At 45.1% G+C, this 26,779-nt stretch overlaps 1 protein-coding gene across 4 annotated transcripts in view; it reads left to right on the top strand.

Moving 5' to 3' along the window:
- LOC134515909 (A disintegrin and metalloproteinase with thrombospondin motifs 3-like) overlaps positions 1-26,779 on the top strand; it is a 122,546-nt gene that overhangs the window by 37,759 nt on the left and 58,008 nt on the right. For all 4 annotated transcript variants that reach the window (XR_010071149.1, XM_063335518.1, XM_063335516.1 and 1 more), the window contains exon 4: positions 11,005-11,161. Coding sequence is in view for 3 of the 4 variants with exons in the window: in XM_063335516.1 (XP_063191586.1) it covers positions 11,005-11,161 (157 nt within the window). In the remaining variant the exon portion in view is untranslated. The remainder of the gene's footprint in view (positions 1-11,004; positions 11,162-26,779) is intronic.

The raw sequence follows: 26,779 nt of genomic DNA, 5'->3' as shown, positions 1-26,779 counted from the left end.
CATTTTCTTTTCTTCTGTGCAAGTTCAACAGAATATTGGTTGGTTTGGGGGCTTTTCCGAACGTCTTTTGCTCCTTAAAGGGGTGCACCATTTACTATATATTGAGAGGGCGTCGAGTGCTTGGGGGAGCAAGCAGAAATCACGCGAAGGAGTAGTTTTAATCTGAAGTCCTGTAGATTTTAAATGGGGGTTGGTTGCGTGTGGCTTTTGACTAGATGACCTTCAAAGCACAGTGTCGAATTCAATTAGTAATCTCATGTTTTTATCATTTGGATTACAGTGAGTGTGCTAGGCGTGTTTAAAATGAAGAACATGTTCAGTTTTAAAATGAATTTATTAGTTCCAGGAAGAAGTCTGCTTAGTTAAGGAAACGAGCGTATTGTTTCTGGTCAGCTTGACATTCTGTATTTTAGTATGAGTGTATCTCAGTTTCGTATTCCTAAATTGCGTCCGTAGTTTGGAAGAGGATATTAAACATTCCTATGTTTTCATCCTGTTTCTGAATCTTCATCCTGGGATTCACTTGAACAAATATCATTTTCCTTTGTCGCTGCAGAAGATTTTTTTGTTTGTTTTAAAAATTTGGTGTTAGATCGTTAGTGACAAACTTCTGCTGTGTGGATAATTCAGCTGGTGGTGAAACCAGAGCATCATGTACTGTTTGAATGTTTCATTTGATTCAAAATGGGTTTTAATGTTTTTAAAAAAATGCTATCTCACTCCTAGCACTTACTTAATAAGAAAAACCTTAAAGTGCTCTTCTCCGTTTGTGTTTAATCGCCTTCGAGAATGGAGATTAAAATGGTTCAGGAGCTCTTGCTGTAGTTCTGAAATGTATTGCCAGGGTTCTGCAGCAGATAAAACATGGTAGAACACGGGTTTTTATATCACATCCATCTTCCAAAGAGGAAAAACGAGCTGTTGGATTCCTGCTTGCTGCACTAGAAACAGCTCGTGGGGTGCTGGGTGCTTTGCCCCCAAGCCACGACCCCCCGCGTGTCCCTGGAGCTGGAGACCCATCCCCGGGGAGAAGGTCCTTCGTCTGCAAGCCCCACTCTGCTTTGCAGGCGCCCACCAGCCCTAGCCTCAACATCTGTTTCTCAAGATGTGCGGAGCGCTGCCGTATTACTTTTTTTTCCAGCATTCTTCTAACGTGTAGTATTTTTTTGTATGCCAAGTATGTCGAGGCCATAAATACTTTAACATGCAGAAGATGTGCAGCAGGAGAAGTATGTCCTTTTGGCCAGCTCTTCCCCTTCCCTGCCAGCCCTGTAAGACAGACATGGGTCCCCTTCCTCGACGGGGCTCAGCCAGCCTCCCAGGGACGTGCCGCCTGCCCCGGGGACAGCCCTGCCACTGCGGGGGCTGGCAGCCCTCCTTGCGTCCTCCTGGATCCACAGATTCCTTCTGAGGTGGCTTTAAGGGTGTTCCGTGGTCTGCTCGTAGCTTCAGGTGGTGGCAATGTGTTTAGATGGATGTTGGCAACATCTGGGTACGTGGTTTTTCCAGCTGGAGGAGCAAAGGCAGGAGGGACGGGGAGCATCCACACACCATCCGTGGTGTCTCACACACACACAACCACACACAACACACACCATCCGTGGTGTCTCACACACACACAACCACACACAACACACACCATCCGTGGTGTCTCACACACACACAACCACACACCATCTGTGGTGTCACACACACACACTCTCTCTCTCTCTCACACAAACACACACACACACTTACTCCCCAGAGTTTAACAGGAAGGCCCAGCAGTGAGGGCAGCCCAGGCTGGGGCCTCCCAAGGCAGGGACCCCCAGCAAAGGAGCCCCCGGGCAGCAGGTCCCCTATGCCCCATGCACCCCAGGCTCCATCCCATGGACGGGGAAGTTTGTTCTCTGGTTGGTTTAGCTGTAGCTCCAACAGCAGCTGCAGCGACACGCGATGACCTGTGCCCTTCTCTGGGGGTGGAATCCTCTCTGTGTGTTTCTAATGAGCTGAAGGGAGAAATTGTCATTTTGCGTAATTGCTTGGAATTTGGAATGAATGCTGTTTGTGGTCACTTTGGTCAGCTTTCTATATTGATATCAAATCTTCTCCGTACTTTACGTGAATGATCTGTAGTCACTTTTATCAGATCGGTACTGTGTGTTCTACACAACCTTTAAATACAGATTTAATGAGTCTGAACTACTTGGAAGTGTCATATAAGGAGAAGAAAATGTGTGATACTTTACTTTGATTAATCATTATATACATTGACCTATGCAAGTTAGGCAAGTGATAACTGCAGAAGGTAGAATCAATGGAAAAAGAGAAAAAAGTAGGTGAGTGTTACAGGTTATCTCAGTAGCATTACGAGCAAAGGGAACTCTTCCCAGCTGTTTGATACACAAGTAATGGGACTTGTCTGTATGTATGTATGAAATTCCTTGACTCCATCTACCTACAGAAGTCTCGCTGAATCGAGAATTTTGAGGGCATTACGTGGACGGGTGAGCTAATCATTCTTGTTCGGTACCCGGCACTAAGACTGTGGATATTGACCCCAAAGCGATGCTTTGGGAAGCTAGAGAAGGAGACTCTTTGTCTGCCACATCTTTTATCTGGCAGGAAAATCTATCTGTGCTGTCAGAAAGGTATCGATAGGCATTCTGTCACAGATTTTAACTCTGGCAGGTGATGGACGTGCTTTAGTACGAGAGCAGTACAGGTGTGCTAGCTTAATAAATGAAGCTATAGGACTATGCAAACGTGCTTCTGTTTGCAAGTTCTGTTTAGTAGTAGACTCTGATGTTCCTTCTTTATTACTGTTCTTGTTTTGTTCGTATGATGTATTCTTGGCTAAAACTTGACTCCTGTTTCCTGTGGGCATCAGGAGTTGGCTGCGTAGGTCAGCGATACGCACCTATTCCTGCAAGGTGATGGCTTGTCCCGCTGCATTTGTTTAGCAGATGTGATACTTGATGTTCCAGCTTCACACAGCACATGTCGCCGCATGGTCAGGGTTGGAGGGGACCTTTGGAGACCATCTCGTCCAACCCTCTACTGAAGCAGGGTCACCCAGAGCATGTTGAATAGGAACGTGTCCAGGTGGGTTTGGAATATCTCCAGAGAAGGAGACTCCACAACTCTCTGGGCAGCCTCTTCCAGGGCTCCGAGGCGTTTCGTTGTGTGCTTGTACCTACATGGTACAAGCACACTTGGCGCATGAAGGAATTATGGAGAACCACACTCCGGGTGATCATCAGGAACTGAAGAGGGGCTGGATGGGGCTTGGGGCAACCTGGTCTGGTGGGAGGTGTCCCTGTCCCCGGCAGGGGGTGGGACGAGATGATCCTTTAGGTCCCTTCCACCCTAAACCATTCTGTGATGATTCTATGATTGCGGGGCAAACTCCGCAACTTCAGAAGTTTCTAGAATGTTTTTGGAGGACAGACGTGGAGAATCAACTGATTCTTGACAAAATATGGATGCCATGCAGCATGAAAAATAACATCCGCCCAATGAATTGAAGCTGTAGCCCTGGAGCTACACATCTAGGAAACTTAGAATCGAGTTCCACCCACCGTAGCTCTGTTTTGGTGGAGGCAGGCAAAGGGAAATGTGCTGCAGGCAAAGCATCCTTCTTTGCTTGTATTTTTCTTCCCATAAATCAACCAGTGTTCGGTGCCACTCCAGAAAGTTTTGGCCTTGGGATTAAAAAAGCGAGCAGCAGGTAGCTGTGACGCAGGTTTTGCACAGTCATTGAACTGAACACACCTTAAACTAACAGAGACGGTGAAAGGTAGCAGTGTTTTTGCGCTGAATCTGTGTTTTTAGACGAGGCAGCACCTTTTTTTTTTTTTTTTTTTTTTTCATAAAAGCATGTTTATATCGCCTCCTTAAGAAGTTTAGAATCGAGGGCTGTCTCCAGAAACTGCCCCCCTCCCGTTTTGCCAGGCCCCATGTGTTTGTCTTGGCAGGATGCGGCGTCTGCTTGGCCGGGGCTGGGATATTAAATTGAGGGAACACAGAGCTCTTGATGCTTTTCAATGGGGCTTCTATGGAGTTAGCGGCAGGATAGAGCTGTCAGCCACCTGCGATTGTCCAACACGGAAAAAGGGAGAAGGAAAGAGAGGGGTGGGGGGAGAGCCCTGGCAACGTTTTCCAATTTCATTGATAGAATAGTCAAAAGTAAGCGTTTTTTGGGGAGTCAGCAGCTTTGTGTTGGTTTGACTGTGGCGTCCTTCTGCTGCGGTTTTGGCTTGGTCAGCATCGGTGGTAGGTGAAATAAATGCTGATGCTCGCTGAAACTACTGTGGGCGCAAGGACCTTTCTCATTTCAACTTAACACGTGTGGAGAACATGTTAAGAGATTTTGTTGTGAGCTGAACAAGCGGTTTCTGGCCCAAAGTGAGAATAGATTGAGATACCCCCACCCTGAGGCTTAGGGACGCTGTACGTACCTGTGCATTTCATTTTGAAGGTGTGTGTGGTGATCAATTCGTTAAGTTACTGTGTAGGAAACCAGGGAGTTGGGAGTCCGTCTTGGGTGCTCTTAGGAAACCCTGGTGGAAGGTGAAACTGGACTTGGGATGCGCAGGGTCCGTCTTTGGTGTATAGCTCCTCTGTTGGCTTTCATGGCAGAGAAGGAGCCTTGGCTTCTCGCAGTCAGATAAAGCCCTCTTCTGCCCCCACCACGTGCTTTGAAGAATGGAAGGGGAAAAACAACCAAAATGTGGAGAAATCTCCAGGACAAGGGGAGTAATTCCTTTCATTTTTGCAAGCTTGGCCAACATGTTGCTCTTGGTCCTGGTTCTTTCTCTGACTTGCTGCTGCCGGTGTCCTCCTCCTCTTCTGCCTTTCCTTCAGAAGGCACGTGTCTGAGGTCTCAGTTGCCTCCACTGTTCCACTGGGAGAAATGCCTTGGGTTTGGAGCAGATGTCAGTGCACCGGGTGAGGCAGGAGGGCTGGTACACCTTTTGTCAGGTGGAAGAAGAGCTTCCTTCACTGTTGGGAAGGACAGACGTCAGGACAGTGGTGGAACCAGAGTCGCGGGCTCTGTAAGTCCTGCTGCACATCTTGTCACCGCTTGGCCATGTTGCTTGCAGTCATTGGATTTAGGTCTTATTCTTCTAAGCAGGCAGATTCATTCTCCTGAACATCGTCTGTCCCCTAAAACAGGGGTGGTTGTCTTGTGCGGGCACTTTTCCCTTTTCCCACTCAATTCTTAGCTGTCTGGGGACAGTAAAGCGGCTGCCGGGCTCTTTCCTGTGTGCCTATTTCCACATGGGCTCTGCCGGGGAACTGTTACCACATTCTCATTTCTGCTCCCCTCCCAAGTAGAGTCCAGCTACACAGCCCAATTTTATGGCTTGTATTTGCTCCAGTGTGCTGCTGAAGGGCCCCAAGTTGGTACTTTGTTCTAGAGGGAAGGGGATTTTGGCATCCTGGCATCCCTGTGCTTATTACTGATTTTTTTTTCTTTATCTAGCTTGCTCATTTCTTACCAAGGCCTATTGCTGCAGCCCAACTTGGTACAGCCAGCCTCCCGCTGCTGAGCAAACTCCAGCCTGCTTACTGATCTGCTGCTTATGTTATCAACAACCTCCCGCACTTCGAGATGAACGTAGAGCCTTGAACATGATGTTAAATTTCAGTTTTTTTAAGCTTTTAATCTCCCGTTTCAAATCTTCACGGTCAAGTCCCAGTACATGGTATTTCCGAATTGCTGTCTGCATGCAGAAGTGCAGATAAAAGGTGCCTGTAATACAAATGAAGATGCTCGTGGAGGGGGATGCGGTGAAGCTCTATGGATCTCGTATCCCTCGCGGCGCAATAGCCAATTATAGGTTGGATGATTGACTTTTTTAAATGGTGAAGTTTAGTGCCTTGGGTACAGATAAAGCAGGTCTGTCGTCTGTTCATCCGGAGCAGTTGCCATTTTGCTAAGAGCCTACACAATGCTTAGTTGCAAGAAAGCTCATCAAATAGGTGAACATTTCTCTTTGGGACGCTGTGAAGGACTTGAACTCCGTGTATTCAGCGTCACGCAGAGGCTCTGCGTCTTCACGGCTCCAACCTCCCGCGCCGGGCGTATCTCATGCAGTGCAACTTGTAAAAGACGTGGATTAAATATCTAATCCCAATTAACTGCCAGCAGAAGTATTTATGTGTTGCTCCTAGTTTCTGTCTGGGAGGGGAGAAAAGGACGAAATGCAAAAATAAAAAAAAATTTCAGAGTGTTGAAGCCTGGAGCAAGTCTGGCAACAAAGGATTTGGTTAGAAAAGCTTGAATGGAGCAGAGAGGGCAGGTGTGGGGCAGCAAACAGGTTATCCTTGCAAGGGACTTTGTACAATGTCGCCTCATTCCTTCTCACCTAAGTAAAAAAGGAAGATATTGAGCCACGCAAAAGAAGAGGAGACGCCTGATGCGAGCAGCCTACAGAACGAGCCTGGCAACAGAACTGCTCTTCGGCCTTAGGCTTCTCTCCCAGCCATGTCACAATTTGCAAATATTTCCAAGTTGTATTTCTGATTTGCTTAAAGCAGCCTTACTTATTCAGTAACTCTCCCTGTTCAAAGCCAGCTTAGGAGAAATAGATGCTAATTAACACCTCAGTTCCCCAGAGTATCACGTCAGTGTTTTAAAAACTTATTTCTTCATAGTACAAGGGCACTAAGGACAGTTTAAAAACATAATTTATATTATTACCTTCTGTGCGGTAGATTCATTACATCTTACAAAAATGCAGGGTTTTCAAAATACAGATACCAGCTGAAATGTAATATTGTGAAGATAAGTGCCTACATAGATTAAAATAATAGCAAAGCCACAGAAACATTGGGATAAAATTGTTTTTCACTGAAGATAATTATTATATTGTGCACTCACTCATTGCCTGTCAGTCAGCAGAGAATAGTTGGACCTGTTAGTATTTCGCTATAATTCAGTGGCATTCTACTTAAATGCATGCATTTTTAGTGACATGAAAACGGACAGCACAGGAACCCTTCTGGGTTCACCATCTTCTCTTGGTAATTATTACACTGGTGTTTTCTGATGAAGTTGTGGATAAAGGGCACCGGTTTCAGTTGGTAATTATTATACCCGTGTTTTCTGGTGAAGTTGTGGATAAGGGGGCATTGTTTCAGTCCCGTAAGTGCTGGTGGATGAGGTTTGCTAGGTGCTGTGGAGACGTGGGCCATGAGGACGCCTTCTGCTGCCAAGAGCTGGTGGAGTTCCATGAGAATCAGGACAGGAGATGAGTAGGACATGACTGATGACTGCAGTAGATAGAGGCCTCAGCACTTTAGAAACCCAACTTTCGGCAAGCTTTTTTCATGGGCAGTTAGGCAAATGAGTGTTTTGTGGAGGGAGCTGCGTGAGAAAAAGCAGCTTTTATGTCTTCGGGGCACCACAGCCAGTCCATCAGAAGACAGTAAGAAGGAAAAAGCCCCAGAACTTGGGGTACAGGTGGGCAGTGGAATCTGGGGTCAAAAAATGAGAGCATTTACTGACCCTCTTGAGATGACAGGTAGGATGGGGATATTCTGTCGTAGGATTATTTTGTCAAATAAGCGTGCTCTAGACTAACAGCCCAAAGTGTTTCCTACTCTCCAGTAATGCCCGGTGGCAAGTGTTGGTTGCACTTGGCTTGGTGATGGCCGGCAGTGTGGTTAAACAAACCCCTTCACTCTCTCACCTTCAAGGGTGGGCTTCTCAAAACACACCTGAGAATTAAATGCCTTGCCCTTATTGCAAACCACTAGAAATGGGGCATTTAACTTCCTAAAATACTTCTGAAAATCCCACCCGTGATGTTTACTCTAATGCTGCCATTAAATGTAGCCCTTCTTAATGGCCACTCCACAGTTCGCTGTTGTGCGGGCTGAATGAAGGCTTCTTTCCTCTCTTGCAGCTCACACCCCACGCGTATTTATACGGAATCATGTTCCCCCTTAAATGCTGTTGGTTTTGGCTCAGAAAGCAATTCCTTAGTGTTAACCTGCCCTTGTTGGTTGTTTTCTCAAGGCTTTGCGTCCTTTGTAATTCCCTGGTTATTGTCTGCGTCTCTTTTTGCATTTGGGAATAAAAAATAATGCATTTTTCTAGGTTTTTCTTTAGCAATGGATGGTCTGGTAGAGAATGCATTGCTCGGTGTCGTCTGGCAAGCCCCCCGAGGTGGGCTGCCTGTGCTGGACCAGGTCTGGCCTTGCTCCCAGTTACCTTTTATTGGGAACTGGGGCAGGACTTGGGTTTAATTAAAAGGTCTTTCCCTCAGTTTGCCCACTGCTGGATCGAGGAGGACAAAAAGAGCTGGAAGGATTAAATGGGTTGGCGGTGGCGAGTCATTTAAAGATGGTGACAGATGTTGGGCAACCAGATGGGTGCAAACAAGGTGCCGAACATCCCAACAGAGTGTTCCCCCTGCCATGATAGCCCTCAAAAACGGGAGAAATGAGTCTGTAGGAAAGCTGAGAAGGGAATCCATGTCCCCCAGCCTCAGCCAGGGTTGAAATGGGGCCAAGAACAGGTTTTATTTCCAGCCACGCTGACACAAAGGCTGCTTTTTGGGTTTTGCTAGTTTTTGTTGTGTTCCCATTTTCACATTCAAAGAACAATGCGGACAGTTCTAGATAAACTTCACAGAAGCGCAGATCTCAACCCGCGTCCTGCAGTTGATGGAGATTTTGAGCGTCGTTAATTTAGAAGAAAAAGTAGTAAAATTAATAGCATTCCAAGATTTCAGACTCGGCTTTCCTGTATTGCTCCATAAATGTGCTTTTGTGGGGAAAAAAAAAAAAAAATTTCCACTACATACTTCTTTCTTGAAAATCCACCGCGGTCTTTTCTCCAAGTCAGCCTTTAAAAATATGCGCTGGAGACACCTGCTTGCTTCTCTCTGCGGCTGGTGGGGAAGAAAATGCTGCGTTGACAGCAGAGTTTACAGTGGAGATTCACTTGAAGATGTGGTACCTGCTTCTGCCCCTCTTTCTCCATTCATTTGGAAAATTTCATGCTCTTTTTATTGATGAAATTTTTTTGGGGGGGGGAAGTCTGAATGGAAGGCAAGCTGGATTCTGTATTCATGCTTGCCTGTGGGCTGTGAAAACGGATCAAGACTGTCCCTCTTGATTCTATATCTCACTTTCCAAAAATAGGAAAAAAATCTTCAATATGTGTAAAAATATCTGCTGGCATTTACAGCATGCTTTGTAAGATAACCCCACTATAGTAATTTTAGCTCTTATGTATTAAGTTTTGGACAGAGCATGTTAACAGTTGCGCTGTGTAGTGGTGAAGCAAAGCAAGGGTGAGTATCTCGAAAGTGTGGGCAAATTAATTACTCGAAAGCACGTGAAATGTACTCAACTTCCACGTGCTCGCGCTGGATCTGTGGGAGGTGTTTGTTGCTTTCTGAAAACACCTTGTTGGTGAGGACCCAGTTGGAAATCCAGCCCTTGAGCATCATTTGTAAACTTTGTGGAGAAGTTGTGTCAGGTTTGTTCATGTTCCAAATCCTCCGAAATTGGGGGAGTTAGCCATGACCGTGAAGGTAAACAAAAGGTAGAGAGGTGTACTGTTCCTCCTAATGAGTAATTAGACTTTAAAAATAGGTCTGTGCCTCATATTAATAGGGCCGGGCTATCAGCCTTGGTGAAGTGAGGAGGCTTTTGAGGAGCCATCAATGAATTGTGGGTTAAGGGGGTGAAATGCATTAGGTCTGACACAGTCTTTTATGGAGAGTTGTGAAAATGGAAACTGTGCTGGGTGCTTGCAGATCATTCTTATATTCCTTTTACAGCAGGGCACAGCCCTTCTCAAAAATATAATTGTGGCTCTTTCTTCATAGGTTTAGCGCAGACACGCACGGTGAAGCTGGGAAGTGAAGCCAAGCTTCATTTTTGCCCTGACCGACTTTCAACAGCTTCACAGAAAATGGGTTATTTACAAAGAAAGGCTTACGCCAGGACAAATTCTACACCAATAACATAGCAACTGTAGGGACGAAACTCAGTTTTGCTCAGAAAAATGGCAAGCAAGCCAGCCATTAACACGCGAAGGGGACTTGTTAATTCCCGGTCTAATTATGCATACTGTCCACATGAAATACCAACTAGTGACGCTAACCTGAGTTATTCCGACCAAAAATCTCACTAAGTGCTGCTGCTCGCGTAATGAAAACAAAGGAAGAATGTAGGGTTTAGATTTATGCAGTTTAGCCAATATTTGAAGAAATTCAGTAACTTCAAATTTGAGCATAGATGTAAGAAAACACACAGAGCATGGGAGGCTTGTGGGGAAGCACTGTTTATGACATTTTGAATATTTTGATTAAAATATTCTTTTTTTTTGTTGTGTACCTTCACAATTGTGTCTCCTTGTATTTGGCAAATTATCTAAGCTTGGACTATGATAATCTCCGTTTGCTGAAAAAAATATATAATTAAAAAATAGATCAGTGTACCGTTGCCATGAATAAGTGTGATGGCATTCAAAGCTGGAGCAGGGCTGGGGAGGCCCTGGAGAAGTTTGCAGAACTGTCAGGTTCGTCTCCTTTGGGGTTTGGTTTGGGGTATTTTTTTGTGGTTCATACTTTGTGCGTGCCTATGGTGGCAGCCAAAGCCAGAACTGTAATTCCTGCCTTATGTGTAGTGAGATCTTCAGTTTGGCCGTCATTGACTGTGGTTTGTATTTGAGTGCCAGCGCAGAAATTTTTCCTCCTTAGTGTGAGCCTCTGTTCTCTTAAACTGGACTTGGGCAGGTGTGATTTACTCCAGCGAGCTTAATTGCGGTAACAGCTAGGATAAACGCGCCTTGCCTGCAAACCTGTCCCGCGGCTTTCACAGGAGGAAGAGGTAAAGAGAAAGGGTTTTGAAGAATTGTTGATATCTACATAGTTATGGGATGGACCAGAACGTGTTCATTTAAGTAGGAAACAGGCTTCTGCTGATTTTAATGAAGTAAAATGAAGGGCCTGAGCCCTTCAAGTAACATATCGGCACGCTTTCTCTCTTCCTCACCAGGCCGGAATGATAAGAACCGATAAGGATGAGTACTTCATTGAGCCTTTGGAAAGAGGGAAGCAAATGGAAGAGGAAAAGGGACGGATCCACATGGTGTATCGGCGCTCAGCTGTGGCGCAGCATCCCACCGATGTGCTCCCCGATGTCCACAGAGAAGGTACGGTACCCCTCTGTTGAGCGTTTGCAAATCTCTTCCAGGTAACTCCAGCCTACGGCAGCTTTTGAAAGAGGCAGTTTTGGCTGAGCTGTTTGAAAAGAAAGTGTTTAAATGTTTATTGCCACCAGTCATAAACTCAGTTTCTCCACGAAGAGCAGCGCACGTGTGCCTTCATCTAGGAGACCAGAGCTTGGCCACAAAGTGTTCCCATCAAGAGATGTTACAAAATACTTGTTTTTTCCTTCCTTAAACCAAGGGCAAAGTTTGTACTGATTTAAGTGGAAACAAGCGTGAGCTCCACATAAGTTGGTAAGATATCGTGGGACGTATTAGTGGAAATACTCATAAGACTTTAATGTTCTGAGTTGTTATTGAGGCTCACCTGCCCATACAACTTCTGTTTGGGTCCTGTTTCTGTCTGTGCAATAACTAAATTGTGCCAATGGCTGATGCTGTTTTCCTCCGTCTACCGGTTGCAACTAATGCAGTTTGAAGGCAGTTGTCTTGATGGGATATATTTTGACTTATCCAAGGATTCCCCTCCATCTTGAAGATAATGTGGTTGGTCTGTCTGAGAATAATTATTGTGTAGTTTAATCCATTTGCTCGTACGTTTTTTCACCCATTTAATATTATACAAATCCTTGCAAGCCAACGCATTGCATAGTGAACGCTGAGGGTTTTGACACCATGGGCTGAGGATGAAAGAGCAGCTCCGTTCCCTTTCCGCGCTCCGCCTTCTTTTCAGCATCTCTCAACTTCTCAAATTGCTGTTTGTACTTTGGGTTCACATGTTCTTGGAACATAAAAGGGTTTGAGAAGAACAAGAACAACCACATACAATGCACCAAACTAGGATTAGATGCAAATATTAAGCAGAGAGGAATCAAGCAGTCCCTTATTGCTAGTCCCCGTGGACTTAAATAATTTGGTGTGTGTAACTTGGCGATGGACCTTCTGGGTCTACTTGAGCAGATTCAGTGTCTCTGTCCTCTGCAATCTACAAACATGCTCACGGGCTTTATTTGTACGTGTTCTGGATCCGTGGAAGCCTTGGCAAACATCACGTAGCTATGACGTGGGGAAGGTAAGCGGGAGTATGCAGTAGCTGAGGCGAATTATTCAGGAATTTATAAATCTCAGTTCATAATACATGAAGATTGGTGAGACAATAGACGTCTAAATGAGGAGTCCTACCTCAGAATCTTTGAATGTTCTTTGGGATTTGGTCAGTCCTTTGAGGGTCTTAACATCTTCAGCTTCTTCCCATCTTCTTTTCTTTGGTCGGAGGGAGCACTTAAGAGCAGCAGCCCCTTTTTGTAACTTCTAGCCATCTTTTTAGTTCGTGTCAAAGCCAGGTGTCTGTACCTGATTCCTTGTTTATCAAGAAGTTGACACCAAAAAGGCTTGTTTCTTGTAGATCGCTTTATTTCATCCTTTGGCAGAGGGGGTCTGTTTCTGTGATGCTGTGCATTGTTATTTTAGCATTTGTCTGGAAAAGGTCTATGGAGTATATCATACAGGTCATCTGGGAAGCAGACCCGAGAAGCAGAAAGGTGTGTATGGATACGGATACCTTGAGGGCTTTCAGCGAGAAAGGAGCATCATGAAAGGAAGCAGAACTTGATCAAACATAGACAGACTGAGGGAACTTGCTGCATCCCATATAGCTCTGAGAAAGGTACAGCTTTTGATTTTAAATGGAAGCGGAGGGCACGCGAGAAGAGAGGTGCTTGTGTCTGCCACTTGATTGCAGGGCTTGCCATCTTGTCCTGAAACACCTGAACGCAGTGAGACGTTCCTGGGAGCGCTCTGAAGCCCGGCTGGTGCTCTGGGAAGCTGGACTCTGCGGGTCCTGGGTCACCAACCTGTTCTGCCCCTGGCAAAAATGAACAATTCTTTGGCTGCAGTACAGTCCAGCAGTCCCTCTTCATGGTTTGCACTGGGACATGTTTCATTGGTGTGTCACGCACATGTTTGTATGAAACATCCCTGTATTTCAACTTGCGTGATGCAGAATCTGCCGATTATTTAGAAGACATGTGGGAGTGGTGCTGAGGGACACAGTTTAGTGGTGGCTTTGGCAGCGTTAGGTTGATGGTTGGACTCGATCTTAAAGGTCCCTTCCAACCCAGGCAATTCTGTGATTCTTAAAGGTCCCTTCCAACCTTTGATTCTGTGATTAGGGAGCTCAACCCCAGGCTCTGTCGCTTTATTGTGCTTTCTGTGACTAGTATTTTAGCGTTTATTTTCTGTCATCTGCAAGGTAGTTCTCTTCCATCCCCTTTGCTTCGTAACTTGAAGCGTACATTCAAGGAAAACTCCTCACCCACTTCTGTCCCACTGTGCTTACAGCTGACTTGTTGATATGTTTTCGGTTTAAAGTTCCTAGAGTAATAGCCACAGATCCGTGGATAATTCACGTGCTAACCATAGCTAGCTGAAGGTGCCCGGTGATGCTAAGGTATGGTCCAGCCCTGTAGAACGTGCACCTTGTCATGGTAGGGAAAGGGGGATGTTTTATATTTCCTAGTTTGCCACTGTATTTTAACCGAGCTCTGTTCCTGTAAGACACCCAGACCTTTCTCTCCCAAAAGTTTATATTCCTGGGTAAAACCTTACCTAACGTGAAAGAGTTGCTGCTACAAAATAGAAAATGTCGTATGGGGCTTTTGGCTTCCAAATTTATGTATTCTGGCACTGTCTTGGTTTTGCTAATCATTTAGGTCATTTGCTAATCTGTAAGGTCGTTGACGACACAACGCGAGTGGTGCTCGCAGGTTCCTGTCTGTGCCTGTTGAGCTGAAGCAAACGTGCAAGTCTTACTAAAATTTGTCTTTGCAGAAGATTTTTAAGCTCCTTTTTAATGGATGTTATACACAGAAAAATCCCTCTTAATTATTGCCTTGCCAAACAGTTCCATGTACTAGACAAGCCGGGTTTTTTTGTACAGCTCATTTTCAGTTTAGAAGTGGCTGGAGCGCCTCTCAGCAGCCCACGTACGAGGACATGGGCTGATCCTGGTACAGGTATCGTGCGCCTGCGCTTTTGTCAGAATGCTCTGGAGGTTGCATCTGCTGTTGGTATCTTGAACATTCTCCTAAGAGGGTTTCTTAAAATGCCTTCAATGAGTTCTCTTCCAGAGGTGAGCTTCTAGAGGGGAGGTCTGTAATTTTCAGATGTGTCTAAAAGTCTCCGCTTGCCTGTGCGTTGTGAAAACTGGAGGTCTTTCCCATCTTTCGTGGTTTTCAAAGAAAAAAGTTAGATGGAGGCTGGCTAATTTTCCCGCCTCGTTACTTTTCAGCTGGAGTGATTTCTTTGCTTTGAGCCACCTTTCATTACCATTGACTAAGCCCAGTTACTGACTACTCCCAGTTGGGTAAAGCCTGATCTTTACCATACTACTATCCTTATTATATCAAGTAGACAGTAGTTCCATCTGCAGTGTTGTTTGGTAGTTCCACCTTGGCTCAGATCAGGCACAACAAAGGAGTAAGTTCTACTGCCGTTATCCTTATGCCTTCAAGATGCTTTTTAAGATCCAAGCATGACCAAGACTAAATCCCGTGGAGCCAGAGGAAATGTTTGACCCACGTGATGGGTTAACATCGCAGCTCTTGTAACTAAATAAATGGTAAGCGTTACTCGTGTTCACAGGAAATCTCTCTTACTTGCTTGTGACAGTTTAAAGCTTTTATACACATTTGAGTTCAGGAAACAGATCTGGCTATTATGCTGCTGTGAAAGAGTTGGCAGCGGTTGAGTATTCTGCTACATACAGACGCGGGAAAATCTTTCATCATCTTCTCTGCGCCCCACGAGCAGTGCCCAGGCCAGAGGCAGAAATGTAGAGTGCTGTCTGCTGCTGCTTTACAAGTTCAGCCACATATTTAGCCAACACAGACAAGAATCCAGGGTTTCAGTAACAGATGAGAGATGACTCAACAAACTAGACATTAAGATTAAAAAGTACTTAAAATTGTTGTTGTCAGTGAAGTCGTTCTAAAAACTGGGAAGCGTTGGGTAAAAGCCTTTCTCCGCAGTGAAACAGGACGTACTGCCTTGTGTTCTCTCCGTAAGAAGTTGTTTGATAAGATGCTATTGCTGTGAAAGCATCCGACTAGATACGGAAGAAGCTTTCCGTCTGACAGGACATCTGGTATTCCTGTGGGATTTTAGAACATTTGGGAATTTACTGGACATTTTTCAAATGATGGGACAGAATGAGCGTAGGAGTTCTAAGTAAAAAAAAAAAAAAACCCCAAGGTTTTAGCAACAATGTAGTGGAGCACTTGGAGGTTCGTGTAGTGTGTCTCATAGGATTAAGCACACACATACACAATGATGATTGGACTAGATGATCTGGAAGGTCCCTTCCAACCTCGGCGATTCTGTGATTCTACGTGCCGTTCCTATTGATGGTCCCCGTGGCTGTCCACGGCCTCTCCAGGGAATGGTGTTCTCACCGTTGGCCTTGGGTAGAGATTGGGTTCCTCATCGGCGCCTTGCACGAAAGACTCAAGAAGTCAGATAGGAAATCCCACCTCATTCATTTGAGGAATGCCGTGGGATCACAAACCTCTAAACATTATGGGCAGGCCTTGGTTTACCTTCCCTCTGCACGTCTGTGCTGTGGAGCTTCTGCTTCTACACACACTGAAACACTTACAGAGTCTTTTTTTTTAGGTATTTCTTTGTTTACCTCTTTGATTAAGCATAGGGAAAGCATTTTTGCTTTCATTAGCAGAAGACGGGAAGAAAAGTGAAGTGCTAAGATAGCACATGCTCTTTTTCCCCCCTTCTTCTTTAATTTCTTTTTTAATGTCTTAAATTTCATCTCTCAAGTTAAGGAGCTTGGAAAATATACAAGGGGCTGAGCCTTTAAAGAGATGGTACAGTTATCCTTTGAACTGATGGGCGTCTGTTCTTTGTGTGTGTTCGCACCCAATTTAGACTCCTTGAAGGAACACTTGATTAATTATTGCCTTTTGATACCTCACTCTTTTCCGTCATTCTGGTGTGAATATGATCTCTTGCATAGAAATGGCCATGAATATTTGGTGGTTGTTTTATGCATGTGAAATGCCTATGCTCTCACTCTGTGATACCGGGGAAATGTGGATAATTTTCCATATTTTGACAGATGGGTGGCAGGAGTGGTTATTTGTGTTGGGTTAGTTCTCCTGGACAGAGGAAGCTCTTCCTCTTCTGCAGGACTGGAGCCAAAGCCTCCCCTGGGAAGTCCCAGCTATTGAAAACCACTTAAACATAGTCGGATGTGACACGTCAAGTGGATTCTCCCCCGGGAACAGCAAAGACTCTTGATTATTCTTCCTTGCGAAGAACTGGGTCAGACAGGAGTCATGCAGAAAACCATGTGAAAACCGGTCAGCTCGTAACGTTTAATGCAGTCGTGACCTGGAACAAGAATGCTCTTACCACATTTTCAAAACACGTGTGCTGTCCTAATTTTTTTAGGACACATTGAGAAAATGATTGAGAATTTGTATCTGTGCTTAGAAGCAAGGGGGAATCAACCATCGTGAACCTGGTGGGGAATATGAATGAAGAGGTATGCGCTTACAGGAAGCGACAGTGAGTTGGGACAGGCTGCTCAGATACAGACGATCTTCTCACTAGGCTGGGTAGAAATATAGAGAAGCAGGTGGTTTTCAGAATTTCATCAAAATTCCCAGGTAGTGCAGCATGCTTTCATTTTACTTGTGCTGGAGGAGAAACGCAACCCAGAAATAGGTTTATTGGCAGTAGGGACGTAGCAGCCCAGCAAACCTAATGAATGTTTCCAGCTTTAGAAGAGGTGATGGATGCACAAGAGTGAGGAGGAGGTCTTATTTCCACAGCCAACAGCCTCGGACTGTCCATGAAAAGGGGGGAACTCCTCGCTTGAGCTGTGATGGGTTGCCACATTTAACCTGACAAATGGTTATTGTTAGTCTGAAATGAGTGAGCCTCTTAGAGAATAACCCTGTTCTGAAGCGTTCCGGCTTTAGCATGCTCTCTGTCTGGTACTGTACCACGAAGGCAACTCATGCAAGGCTCTACACTGTTTCTGAAAACATTTTGAAGAGTTGCTATACTGTAGAAGGCATATGAAAAGCTGTGTGACTTGGCGTCCCTCGCTAATGGGGACATACCCTGTGGGACAGCGGCTTGTGGGATGCCACCCAGCACGAGCTCCGCTATAGCATTTGGTGCTCCGTGGGGTCCCTCCTCTGGGATTGGAGGATGCTCTGCCTGCGGTGGGGGTGCAGGTGCTCAGGGAGAAGAGTACAGCTTCTGAGGGTTTGTTTTAACGACACTGGACGTTTGTTATTAAACATCTGGGATGAGCGTCCGGTGTAGGTATGGTCTGGGGATCCTGCCGTAGAGCAGGAGGATCTCTAGAGTTCTTCGCGGGTGTGAACACGCCCGATGGTCTCCTGAGGGCTTTTCCATCTTGGATTGCCCTGGGATGACATTCTGTAAGTTTGACCTCCCCAGTCACTTAAGTCTTGATCCTAAAGACACCGAACATCTGTGCTTCTCATTTTAGCTGAGTGCTACAGGTATGCGCGATCAGTGTCCACGTCACGAGTGTTATTCCATTATTCCCAAATAACGTCTGTTAAAGAAGAAATACTTACTCTTAAGGGCAAAAAGAAACAAAGATCAAAATACTCCATATTGGGGGTGAAGGGTCTGGGGGACAGAGAGCAAACGAACTATGCATACAAAGCTGAAAAATCTAGAAGAACGTATGAGGCTGTCATGTTAAAACATCATTTAAATAAATCTCCCAGATTTTATCACTAAAATAGCTTTTCACTTAGGAACGGAAAGAAATGCTATCCAGACAAGCCTGAGTTAGAGGGGTTTGAAAGTACAATGATGATACCATTCTGTCTGGACAGGATGAAAAGAATCTGTTCTCCTTTGTTAATAAGCTGACAAACATCCCGGAGATGTGCGATTATTAACCTTATTCCTTGAGAGCATTCAAGAAACAACAGAAACAGGCCAAGAACTGTAGAGTTCAGAATCAGATTTGCACCCAGGAGGCCTTCTTTGCAGGTTTTGCTGAGTTAGCCTCAGGAGTATGGTAAAATAAAATCCAAATTGTATTTCTCAGAAACGTAAAAGCCTGATCCAAGTCCACAGGAGTTGGTGAGAAGACGCAGATTTACGTCAGTGGGCTGATGAGGCAGGTTTTGGATCGGATTCTGCTTGAGCTGATCACAAAGGGTTTGATTTATCTTTCCTCCTGTTCACCCATTTATTATTTTTTTCCATGAGCACTTTTTTCTCCTATAGAATTGACAATCAACATTAAGCTTGAAGATTACACAGCATGCTAATGTACTCCCAAGTTTTCCTATTTTATCTTCCTCTTCACATCATAGTTGTTTTTGCTTTTTAAAATGACAACCTATTCACCCAGAGAGCACTTGAGATTAAAGTATTTTTGTAATTACTTCCTAACAGTGGGAAACAAGGAATAGGAGCCTTTATCTCCCAGTTTCCTTTCAGAATGTTCATTTTCCCTAAAGAACCAGAGTGCTTGTGTGGCTGATGGGGTTGCCATGGCACTGGGTTCCAGTGTCTTTGTCCCAGGTGGGAACCATGTAGGAGGAAGAAATTATTTGGGAATTGCTCCTGGTTGCCTGGGAATGGAAGCCGGGAATAGAAGGTAGAAGAATGGGAAGACTATTGCCGGCTTCGGAGACCTCCCTCGACACTTCCCCAGGCACATCAGTGTTTCTTAGGGACGACATCGTGCCAGAAGGTGTCTGAGCTCTTTCTCAGCGGAATTTCTCATGACCCGCGTTCTGATGGAGGATGTTTTAGATACCACAGAGCACAACACACAAGTCTGTGCGTCAGGAATAACGGGAAGGAACTGATTTCTGTGGAGACGTAGTGCAGAACGGTTTGTAAAATGCTCTGTTACAGTACAGGCATTCTTGTCTAAGTTGTCTTGGTGGCGATAACCTGTGTATGTACTTGTCTAAAGACTCGTTATCCAGAACTGCTAGAGCTTTTGCTTTTAAATCAGCCTTCTTCTGTAAAATTGAAACGTACTAGGATTCATTGAAGTTCTTGATTGAAGTTTGCTTTGTGGTGTTAGTTTTTTTTTCTTTTTTTTTGAGTAACAGTTTGCTTAATCCAAGGAAAGGCAATCAACAAAGAACTATTCAAACAGGAACAGCGTGTCATGGTACGAAGGAAAATGAGGATTGGTGATGGATGTATTTACAGTACATGGGGAAAAAAGAGAAGGGATCTGAGGAGGAGGAGAAGTGGGAGAAAACTGATGAGAAAACCATCAAGCGCTTGTGGAAATGGAAGTAGATGAGTAATCTTTGAGTGCAGCGGAATCACAGCCCTCTCCAAGGGTTTGCGTGAGTGTTTGCACCGCAGATGGAAGTGTGCCCTCGGACGGGTTAGGCGTAACCTGAGCTGGATTTAACCTCCCCTGCTGGGATATCGGTATCAGTCGGTACAGCTATGGAATCAGCTCGTTACCGCAAAATATAACCAAGAAGCTGTGTGTGGTTTTGGGTTCTACAGAGCTACTTATTGCTTTGGTCTCAACCCAGAATGCCCCTGGTGAACACGGCCCGGGATGCATCTCCTCCACATGCTTTTGTACTGAGGGCCAGCCCATGGTTAGGACTTGGATCTCCCTTCTTGGCCCTCAAAGGTCACAGTTGAGCTTGGCCCGCGTGTCCTCAGGTGAAGTTTGGGATTCATCTCGTTGGAAAGTGTCTTTGATAGAGTATTTCCTGTCTCTCCTCTCTTTTTTAGTGGTATCCATCACCAGAGACATACAGGGGGATGGGACGGTTGGGTATGGAGTTGGCTTAGTGGGGTGTTTTTCCTCCCAGTTCAAGTCAACTCAATGTCATGTATTTCCAGTAATGTGCTGGGCAGTGCAATTAGCAATTAGTTCCCAGAGCTCAGTGATGAATGCTAGTGTCTTCCTGTGTGCAATTATGTCTGTAGGCTGGGAATTAGATACTGTCTTCTGGGGCATCTCTGGGTTCCCTATGTGCACCTTTTTGTGTGCCCTCTACGGCTCGACATTTCGTAGAACCAAACATGGTAACTTGGCAGTTGTGATTTCGATGTTTCCAAGGATGGAGATCCCACAGGTTTTCTGGGCCTCTGTTCCAGTGTTTGATTACCCTCGTTATGATATTTTCTATCTAATTGGAATCTCCCTTGTTCCAACTAACATCCATGACCTCTCATCCAGGAAAAAACTTTTTGACCATTAATGATCACTGTGTCCAGAAATTCAGTAGGCAGTGAGGCAGCTGGGTGAACCTGGCAGGTTCACTATCCAGCCTTCAGTTCTCATAATTGATTTAATGATGGCTCTATATTAAAAGGTTGAGGTATCACACAAAAAGCATTTGCATGAATCGTAACTGGGCATGTTGGACAACAGGGCTGAAAGGTGTGGGTGGCCAACAAGAGGAGAACGTCATCTGTGATCAGACAGATCTGTGGCAAAGCTGGGAATAGAAACGTTTGCTGCAAATACTCGTCCCTCATTTTAAAATAAGAGTGGTAAGAGTTAGTAAGATGTATTGAAATTATATTCGAGGTACATCCAAGAAATTACATTCATCAATTGTGCTGCTCATCAGTGATAACGAAGCTGAGGCTCAGAGCGATGCAGCGCTTGGGGAAGAACCCCTTCATGGTAGCCAGGTAATTATAAAATTAAACATAAATATAAGACCCATAGTCTCTGCTGTCTAGGCTTTATCCTGTTGGCTCTGAAATGTGTATGAGTAAAAGAAAACCCGGACTTCATAGCTGAGAAAAAGCTTGTAAATTTTTTTTTTTTTCAAGACAGACAGAAACTTGAGCAGGAATGGATCAAAAAGTGCTAGAAAGTGCCTTACGGTCTCTGTCTGTGTCGGGGAGGTTGCGCTTACCTCTTGACAATGGGAGCAGGGACATCCATCTGGTTAAGTCGTCTTCAGTTCTTGGCAATAACAAAGGAAAATTATTCTTAAATAAAACCCAAGGATAAAGGCTTGGTTCCAACCGCAGGCACCCAAAGCCAGAGTAGTAAAACACACGGAAATCTGTATGAAGGGAAAATTGAAAAAATGGAGAAAGATCAGTACATGCAACTTGCAGCCATTCCAAGGGTTAGACTGTTTTCCGATAAAAACTCCTTATGCCCTGAAATGACATAGGAAGAAGGGAAGGATAATGTTAATATAGGTAAACAATGACTGTGAAAAGTGCTGGGCAGCATTGTAGAGCTGGGCTCCCTACAAGAGATGAGAAGTAGCTCATTTCTGCTACTGGGTTTGATAAGAAAAATGCCTGAGAGATGGTTAAAAGTGCCTTGAAGTTGGCCGGGTGGGCAGCAGTGAGAGCAGAGGGAGCGGGGTGGTGGGACCCAATGATGATAGACCTTTCCAGTGCTCGAAGGGGGTCTACAAGAAAGCTGGAGAGGGACTTTTCACAAGGGCATGTAGTGATAGGACGAGGGGTAATGGCTTCAGAGTGGAAGAGGGAGATTGAGATGAGATATGAGGAAGAAATTTTTCACTCTGAGGGTGGTGAGCCCCTGGCCCAGGTTGCCCAGAGAAGCTGTGGCTGCCCCATCCCTGGAGGTGTGCAAGGCCAGGTTTGATGGGGCTTGGAGCAGCCTGTCTGGTGGGAGGTGTCCCTGCCCAGGGCAGGGGGCTTGGAAGTGGATGATCTTTAAGGTCCCTTCCCACCCAAACCATCCTATGATGCTTTCTGCAAGCTCCAGCCAGCCTCTGCCCTTCCCCTGTCCCCACGGAGGACCTGCCAGGACAGCCTCTCCTGGAGAAAAAACGCTAATTGGAAGCAGAAGAGCTGCCTTATCAAGATGAATTTATGTGAACTAGAGGTCAGGAACACGAGGAAATTAATCCTCCCACAGCTTGCGGGGGCTGTTGCTCGTTTGTGTGTTTTACATTCGCATCATACAAATTCACTGACATGTCCTGCTATGAAAGCACCGAGAGACTCTTTCACCCAAAGAAAAGATCCTTTTTTAATCAGTCTACGTTCTACAGTTGACTTTTTTTTAACCTATGTCTTTGATGGGAAAATGCATTAAAATGTAGCCATTTGTATCATAATGCGAAATGGTAATTTTCATACCATATGACTGTGGCTGGATCTTCTTCCCCTGAATTTTATGCAGGTTTGGCGGTTGTCCCCACTGTGAGACACCTGGGTTTAATGAGTTTGTTGCTCAGTATATTTTGAGAAAGATTTTAGAAATGCAGAAATAGGTAAGAATCCAAACCGAGGAGGGATGAGGCAATTTAATTCAGTTTATATCTTTGAAAATTTCTGGGTACAGTGTAGGCAGCCCTGGTTTATGGTAGAGAAGGAGGAAAAGTTGCCTTGGCTGTCCTACGTGGGACGACAGCGTATTAGGCAACTGAACCTGATAGGAACGTGGACGGAAATGACGAATGTGAGAACATCATCCTCGCAGTCAGTTTTGCTCCCAATGGACCGAGCTTCTTGAGATACGTTTCTGGGTTACAGGAGTGTGTAAATCTTTCCAAAATGCAGTAGTAAAACACCACAGAGCATGACCCAGCTGTTGTTTGCTATGAAAACAGCGGGGGTTTTTTGCCAGAATGCCTTGCCTAAAAATTCTTTCGAGTATTCTAATAACACAAGATGGTCAAGATAGTTAGGATTCTGGAGGTTATTACAAGACACGCAAGCCTGAGTCTGCAGTTTGAGTTGGAAAAGTGCACATCGCTATCTAAGGGCAGCTGGCTCCTGTGGTGGTGACGGGAGAGGCCGACCTGCGGGAAATCTGGGTTAGGCTCCATCAAATACCCTCTGGTTTGGGAAGAAAACCCTGGGACCAATGAAGAGCTTTGCTGGCTTGTACCTTCAGCAGGAGCCAAGGAAAGCTTTTCGTTTGTGTGTCTTCCCTTGCAGTGTGACTAGCAGGGCCTTCTTTGTAGGCATTCCCTGGAAAAGTGTGAGGACGTGTCTGGAGGACACGGGGAACGGCTTGGGTACCTCTGGTGTCTCCTTTGGAGTCTTAACACTCCATCCAGATAACAAGAAGTTATTGTGTGGCATGAGCGCCAGAGAGCCGGTATGTCCTAGACCAGGATGGAGTAGCTAAGTGACTCGGAAGACTAATGAAGGTAGAGTTGAGGCGCAGTTTTATGTCCTTGCGTTTCCTTAAGTCAGTGAAACATGACTGTATGGGACTCAGCTGGCCTTTCTCATACTCAAATAATTGCTTATGCTGGGCTCACGGCTTACATCTGTAGGTAAAAGCTCTCCTTTCTTTTGTTAATGGCACGGGATTCTGTGCATCAGGTGGCAAGAAATGGTAAGATTTTCCTCCTCCTCCCCTATTTCTGCATGGGCTACCTAACGGTGGAGCCAGGCACCTGGAGAAAGTTGGATTCCTGCGCTCGCATCCTCCGTGGAGGACAGGGAGTAAATATGGAGTGGACTCGGGGACGGACCGAGGGACGGATGATGTCCTGCTGGTCCAGCTCAGTGTCAGCCCTCATCTGAGAGCAGCAGGAGGTGTAATGATTGGGATGTGCTTCTCTGACGCTCCATTGTCTCAGGGCTATGCTGGGACAGACACATTGCCAAAAAGATCTTAAAAATGTCTTGATCTAAATCAGACCTTTTATATATCTTTACATTGCTCTTCCCACCCCCCTTTCTTGTAGAAGAACCTTTACAGAAAGCATGCTGCATGGTAAAGCCGGGTTGCCTGATGGAGGGGTGATGCTCAGGCTTCTGAATCAGGTCTGTGCACCCCTTGGTCCTACCGTTCCTCACGGCGATGGGCAGCGATGCTCTGCTCCCACTGTGTCACTTAGGAACTGGACGGCTATTGTAAACATGGATGGGCTCTCACCCTTTAAATAACCTGTTATTTGCTGCAGGAGCAGAGTGGAATCGGAGTTTTTTCCTGAATAAACCCTTTGGGGTTGTTTCCTGCTTTTGTGCTAACAGACAGCAGGGAGATGTTCTGCACCTGGCTGGTAGACTGGGAATCGTGGAACGGCTCAGCTAAAAAGGGCTACAGCTTGCCCCAGTCCCGTGTTAATGAAACTGTCTTACAGAGTTAAATGCAGTGGTCCGAATTAGTGTCACCCGTATATTGAAAAGCGTGTTCAGGAAAAATGGGAAGCTCATCAGGAAAAAGGCAAGGAGCCGTCCCAGAGAAGCTGCTTTACAGAAGCAGCGTGAATAAATGACATAGTCGCAACTGTATTTAAATGTGTTTGAAATGTAAGTTGTTAAGAAGTGGTTTTGTCCAATAGGGAGAGATTTTTGGATTGTTGAAAAAAATTGTAAAGGTAACAATTTCATTTTAGTGGGAAGGTATGATTTTCACAACAGGTGGAAACACAACGTAAATACCTCTTTCAGATCACGTCTGCGTTACCTTTCTCATAAGAGAATGCGTTTGGTCGTTTTGTCTTCCTTGATTTCTTTTTCTCTTAGGTCTTGGACTCCCCAATTCCGTCCAGCTAGAAATGAGTGTCTCTTGCTTTCTGGAGTCAAATGTCACTCCCTTGATTTTCTCCAGATTGTAAAAAAGTCTCCGTTGTTCAATTTACACACATGACCCCTTTCACGTGGAAGCGATGTCGTTCCTCGGCCGCTCCAAATCCCAGCTGTCAGATAGGGTTGGCTTGTCCATTTTCCTAACACTGTTTCATTCTCACGTCTGGTTTTCTTTCTATAGTTTACCCGGTTTAGGCTTCCTTTATCATTCACCAAAGCTCAGTTTGCCATATTGCTGGAAAATTCAGCCGGTACTTCTAAAATAAGAGCAATTTGAAGTATGTCTGTCGCTTCAATTCAATCTGTGGCAAAAGCTGTTTCGTAAATCCCTGAAAAATCTCTTACAACGCAAGGGTTACTTATTATGCTCCGTGGCTTATGAATAAAATATAATTAGTATCATCGCAGATTATGTAACTAATAGCATCATCCGTTTTGTTGATTTTCAGCGAAGGCCCTGGATTTCTTTTTCAGATCTGCGATAGCGACAGAAATCCAGTTCACAGAATAATTTTTTACCTTGTGTTTTTCAAATGCTCGTTTTGAACCAACACTGATTGAGCGTCCAGGAGCCGCATAATCCCTTCTGATCACTCTTGTAAATAGTTTGTCCCTTGCAGTCCCTGAAACTGCGCTGCCACACGGCTGGGTTCTGCTCGGGTTCTTCCCCAGCCAACTGAGCGGGGTTTTTATCGCTGATCGCAAGTGAATTTGCAAACAGAGGCGTTTGAGTCTGCGCTTTGGTATTTTCGTGGTATTTCTCAGTTTGCTTTCACAGGGTTGATTGTTGATTTATTTCGAGTCCTTTTTCTTAATCAGTTTGCAGAGTTTTCCCTGCCAAGAATAAGTAAGACAATATTTTCATTACTTCCAGCGCTTCAAAGGTTCCAAGTTCCTGATGCCCAGAACATTTACTACTGGAAGAAAAAAGAACTCTTCCTTTAGTTGACGGCTGCTCTTTAATAGGGAACATGAGGCGAGATAAATCAATTAAAAGAATCTGGTCTCTGAGTGACCAGCAGTTCGGTTCACGTAATGCCATGCGACGTTTTGGTGGCCAATTATACCCTAACTTAATTGGACAAAGGCTGACAAAGTTCTGACCTCCGCGGATCTGCTTCGTTTGCTTTCTTTTGTCAAACATGCTTTTTATTTTTGCTGGCGAGACAGGCTCATCACTCTTATTTATTTTTTTACATCTGAAGTTTGTCAGGCCGCTTGGAAAAAAATATGACAATGAAAGACATCTGGGCATCCCATCCACTAGCAATTTGGAACCATCTGCATCGTTACTAGGAACTTTTTCCTAGTGCTGCAATGGGCAGATGCGTTCTCTTTCTGTCTCCGGAATAATGTACAATTGCTGGTAGTGAAAGAAATTCACCTTATAGGCACTAAAACCCAAATACTTGGGTTTTGACCGGCCTTTTTAATACCGCATGTTTAGGGTGCCTTAATGTTTGTTCCTGTGTAAGGAATAAACTTGTGGCGTTTGTGGGGGCAAGTGATGGAGAAAAGCCAGCAGTGTCTCCTTCGGGTTATTGGTTGTCCGTATCTCTAGGATTTAAAAACCTAAGCCCTTGTATTCTTGAACCTTTGCCACACAGGTTGATTCCCAGCTGTTCATCGGATGTCAGGCTCCTGGTAAACCGGGAGTCCTCTGTCTCAAGCTGCCCTTTCTCTGTTTTTAAAGCCTAAAGAAATCTGCATTAATACAAAATGCTCAATTGTGTTGGCTACAGGTAGAAGAGGTTGGTTGATGAAGCTTGGCTTTAGCTGTGGTAAGGCCGTAAGCGCCGAACCACCCAGTTCCAGGGACGCAAAATGGTCCGTACGAAGCTGTTTGGTTCCGTTGGCTGTCTCAGGCACTGCCTGGGAGCTGACACAAGGAAGGTGGACAGAAAGGGTGCTCCGACACAGCCCTCCTGCCTCCAGCACAGCCTCCAGCGGTGCTTGGCTTTGCTTTGTTCGGTCCATCCGATCTCCCATCTTAAGAGAATGTTCTTCAGCTTTTCTTTGGTTTTTCGGGCTTTATATCAATCTTGC

The sequence above is a fragment of the Chroicocephalus ridibundus genome, chromosome 5 (assembly GCF_963924245.1).
Source record: "Chroicocephalus ridibundus chromosome 5, bChrRid1.1, whole genome shotgun sequence".
Lineage (NCBI taxonomy): Eukaryota > Metazoa > Chordata > Aves > Charadriiformes > Laridae > Chroicocephalus > Chroicocephalus ridibundus.
Note: the sequence above shows the minus strand (reverse complement) of the source record. Positions and strands in the feature narration are given on the sequence as shown.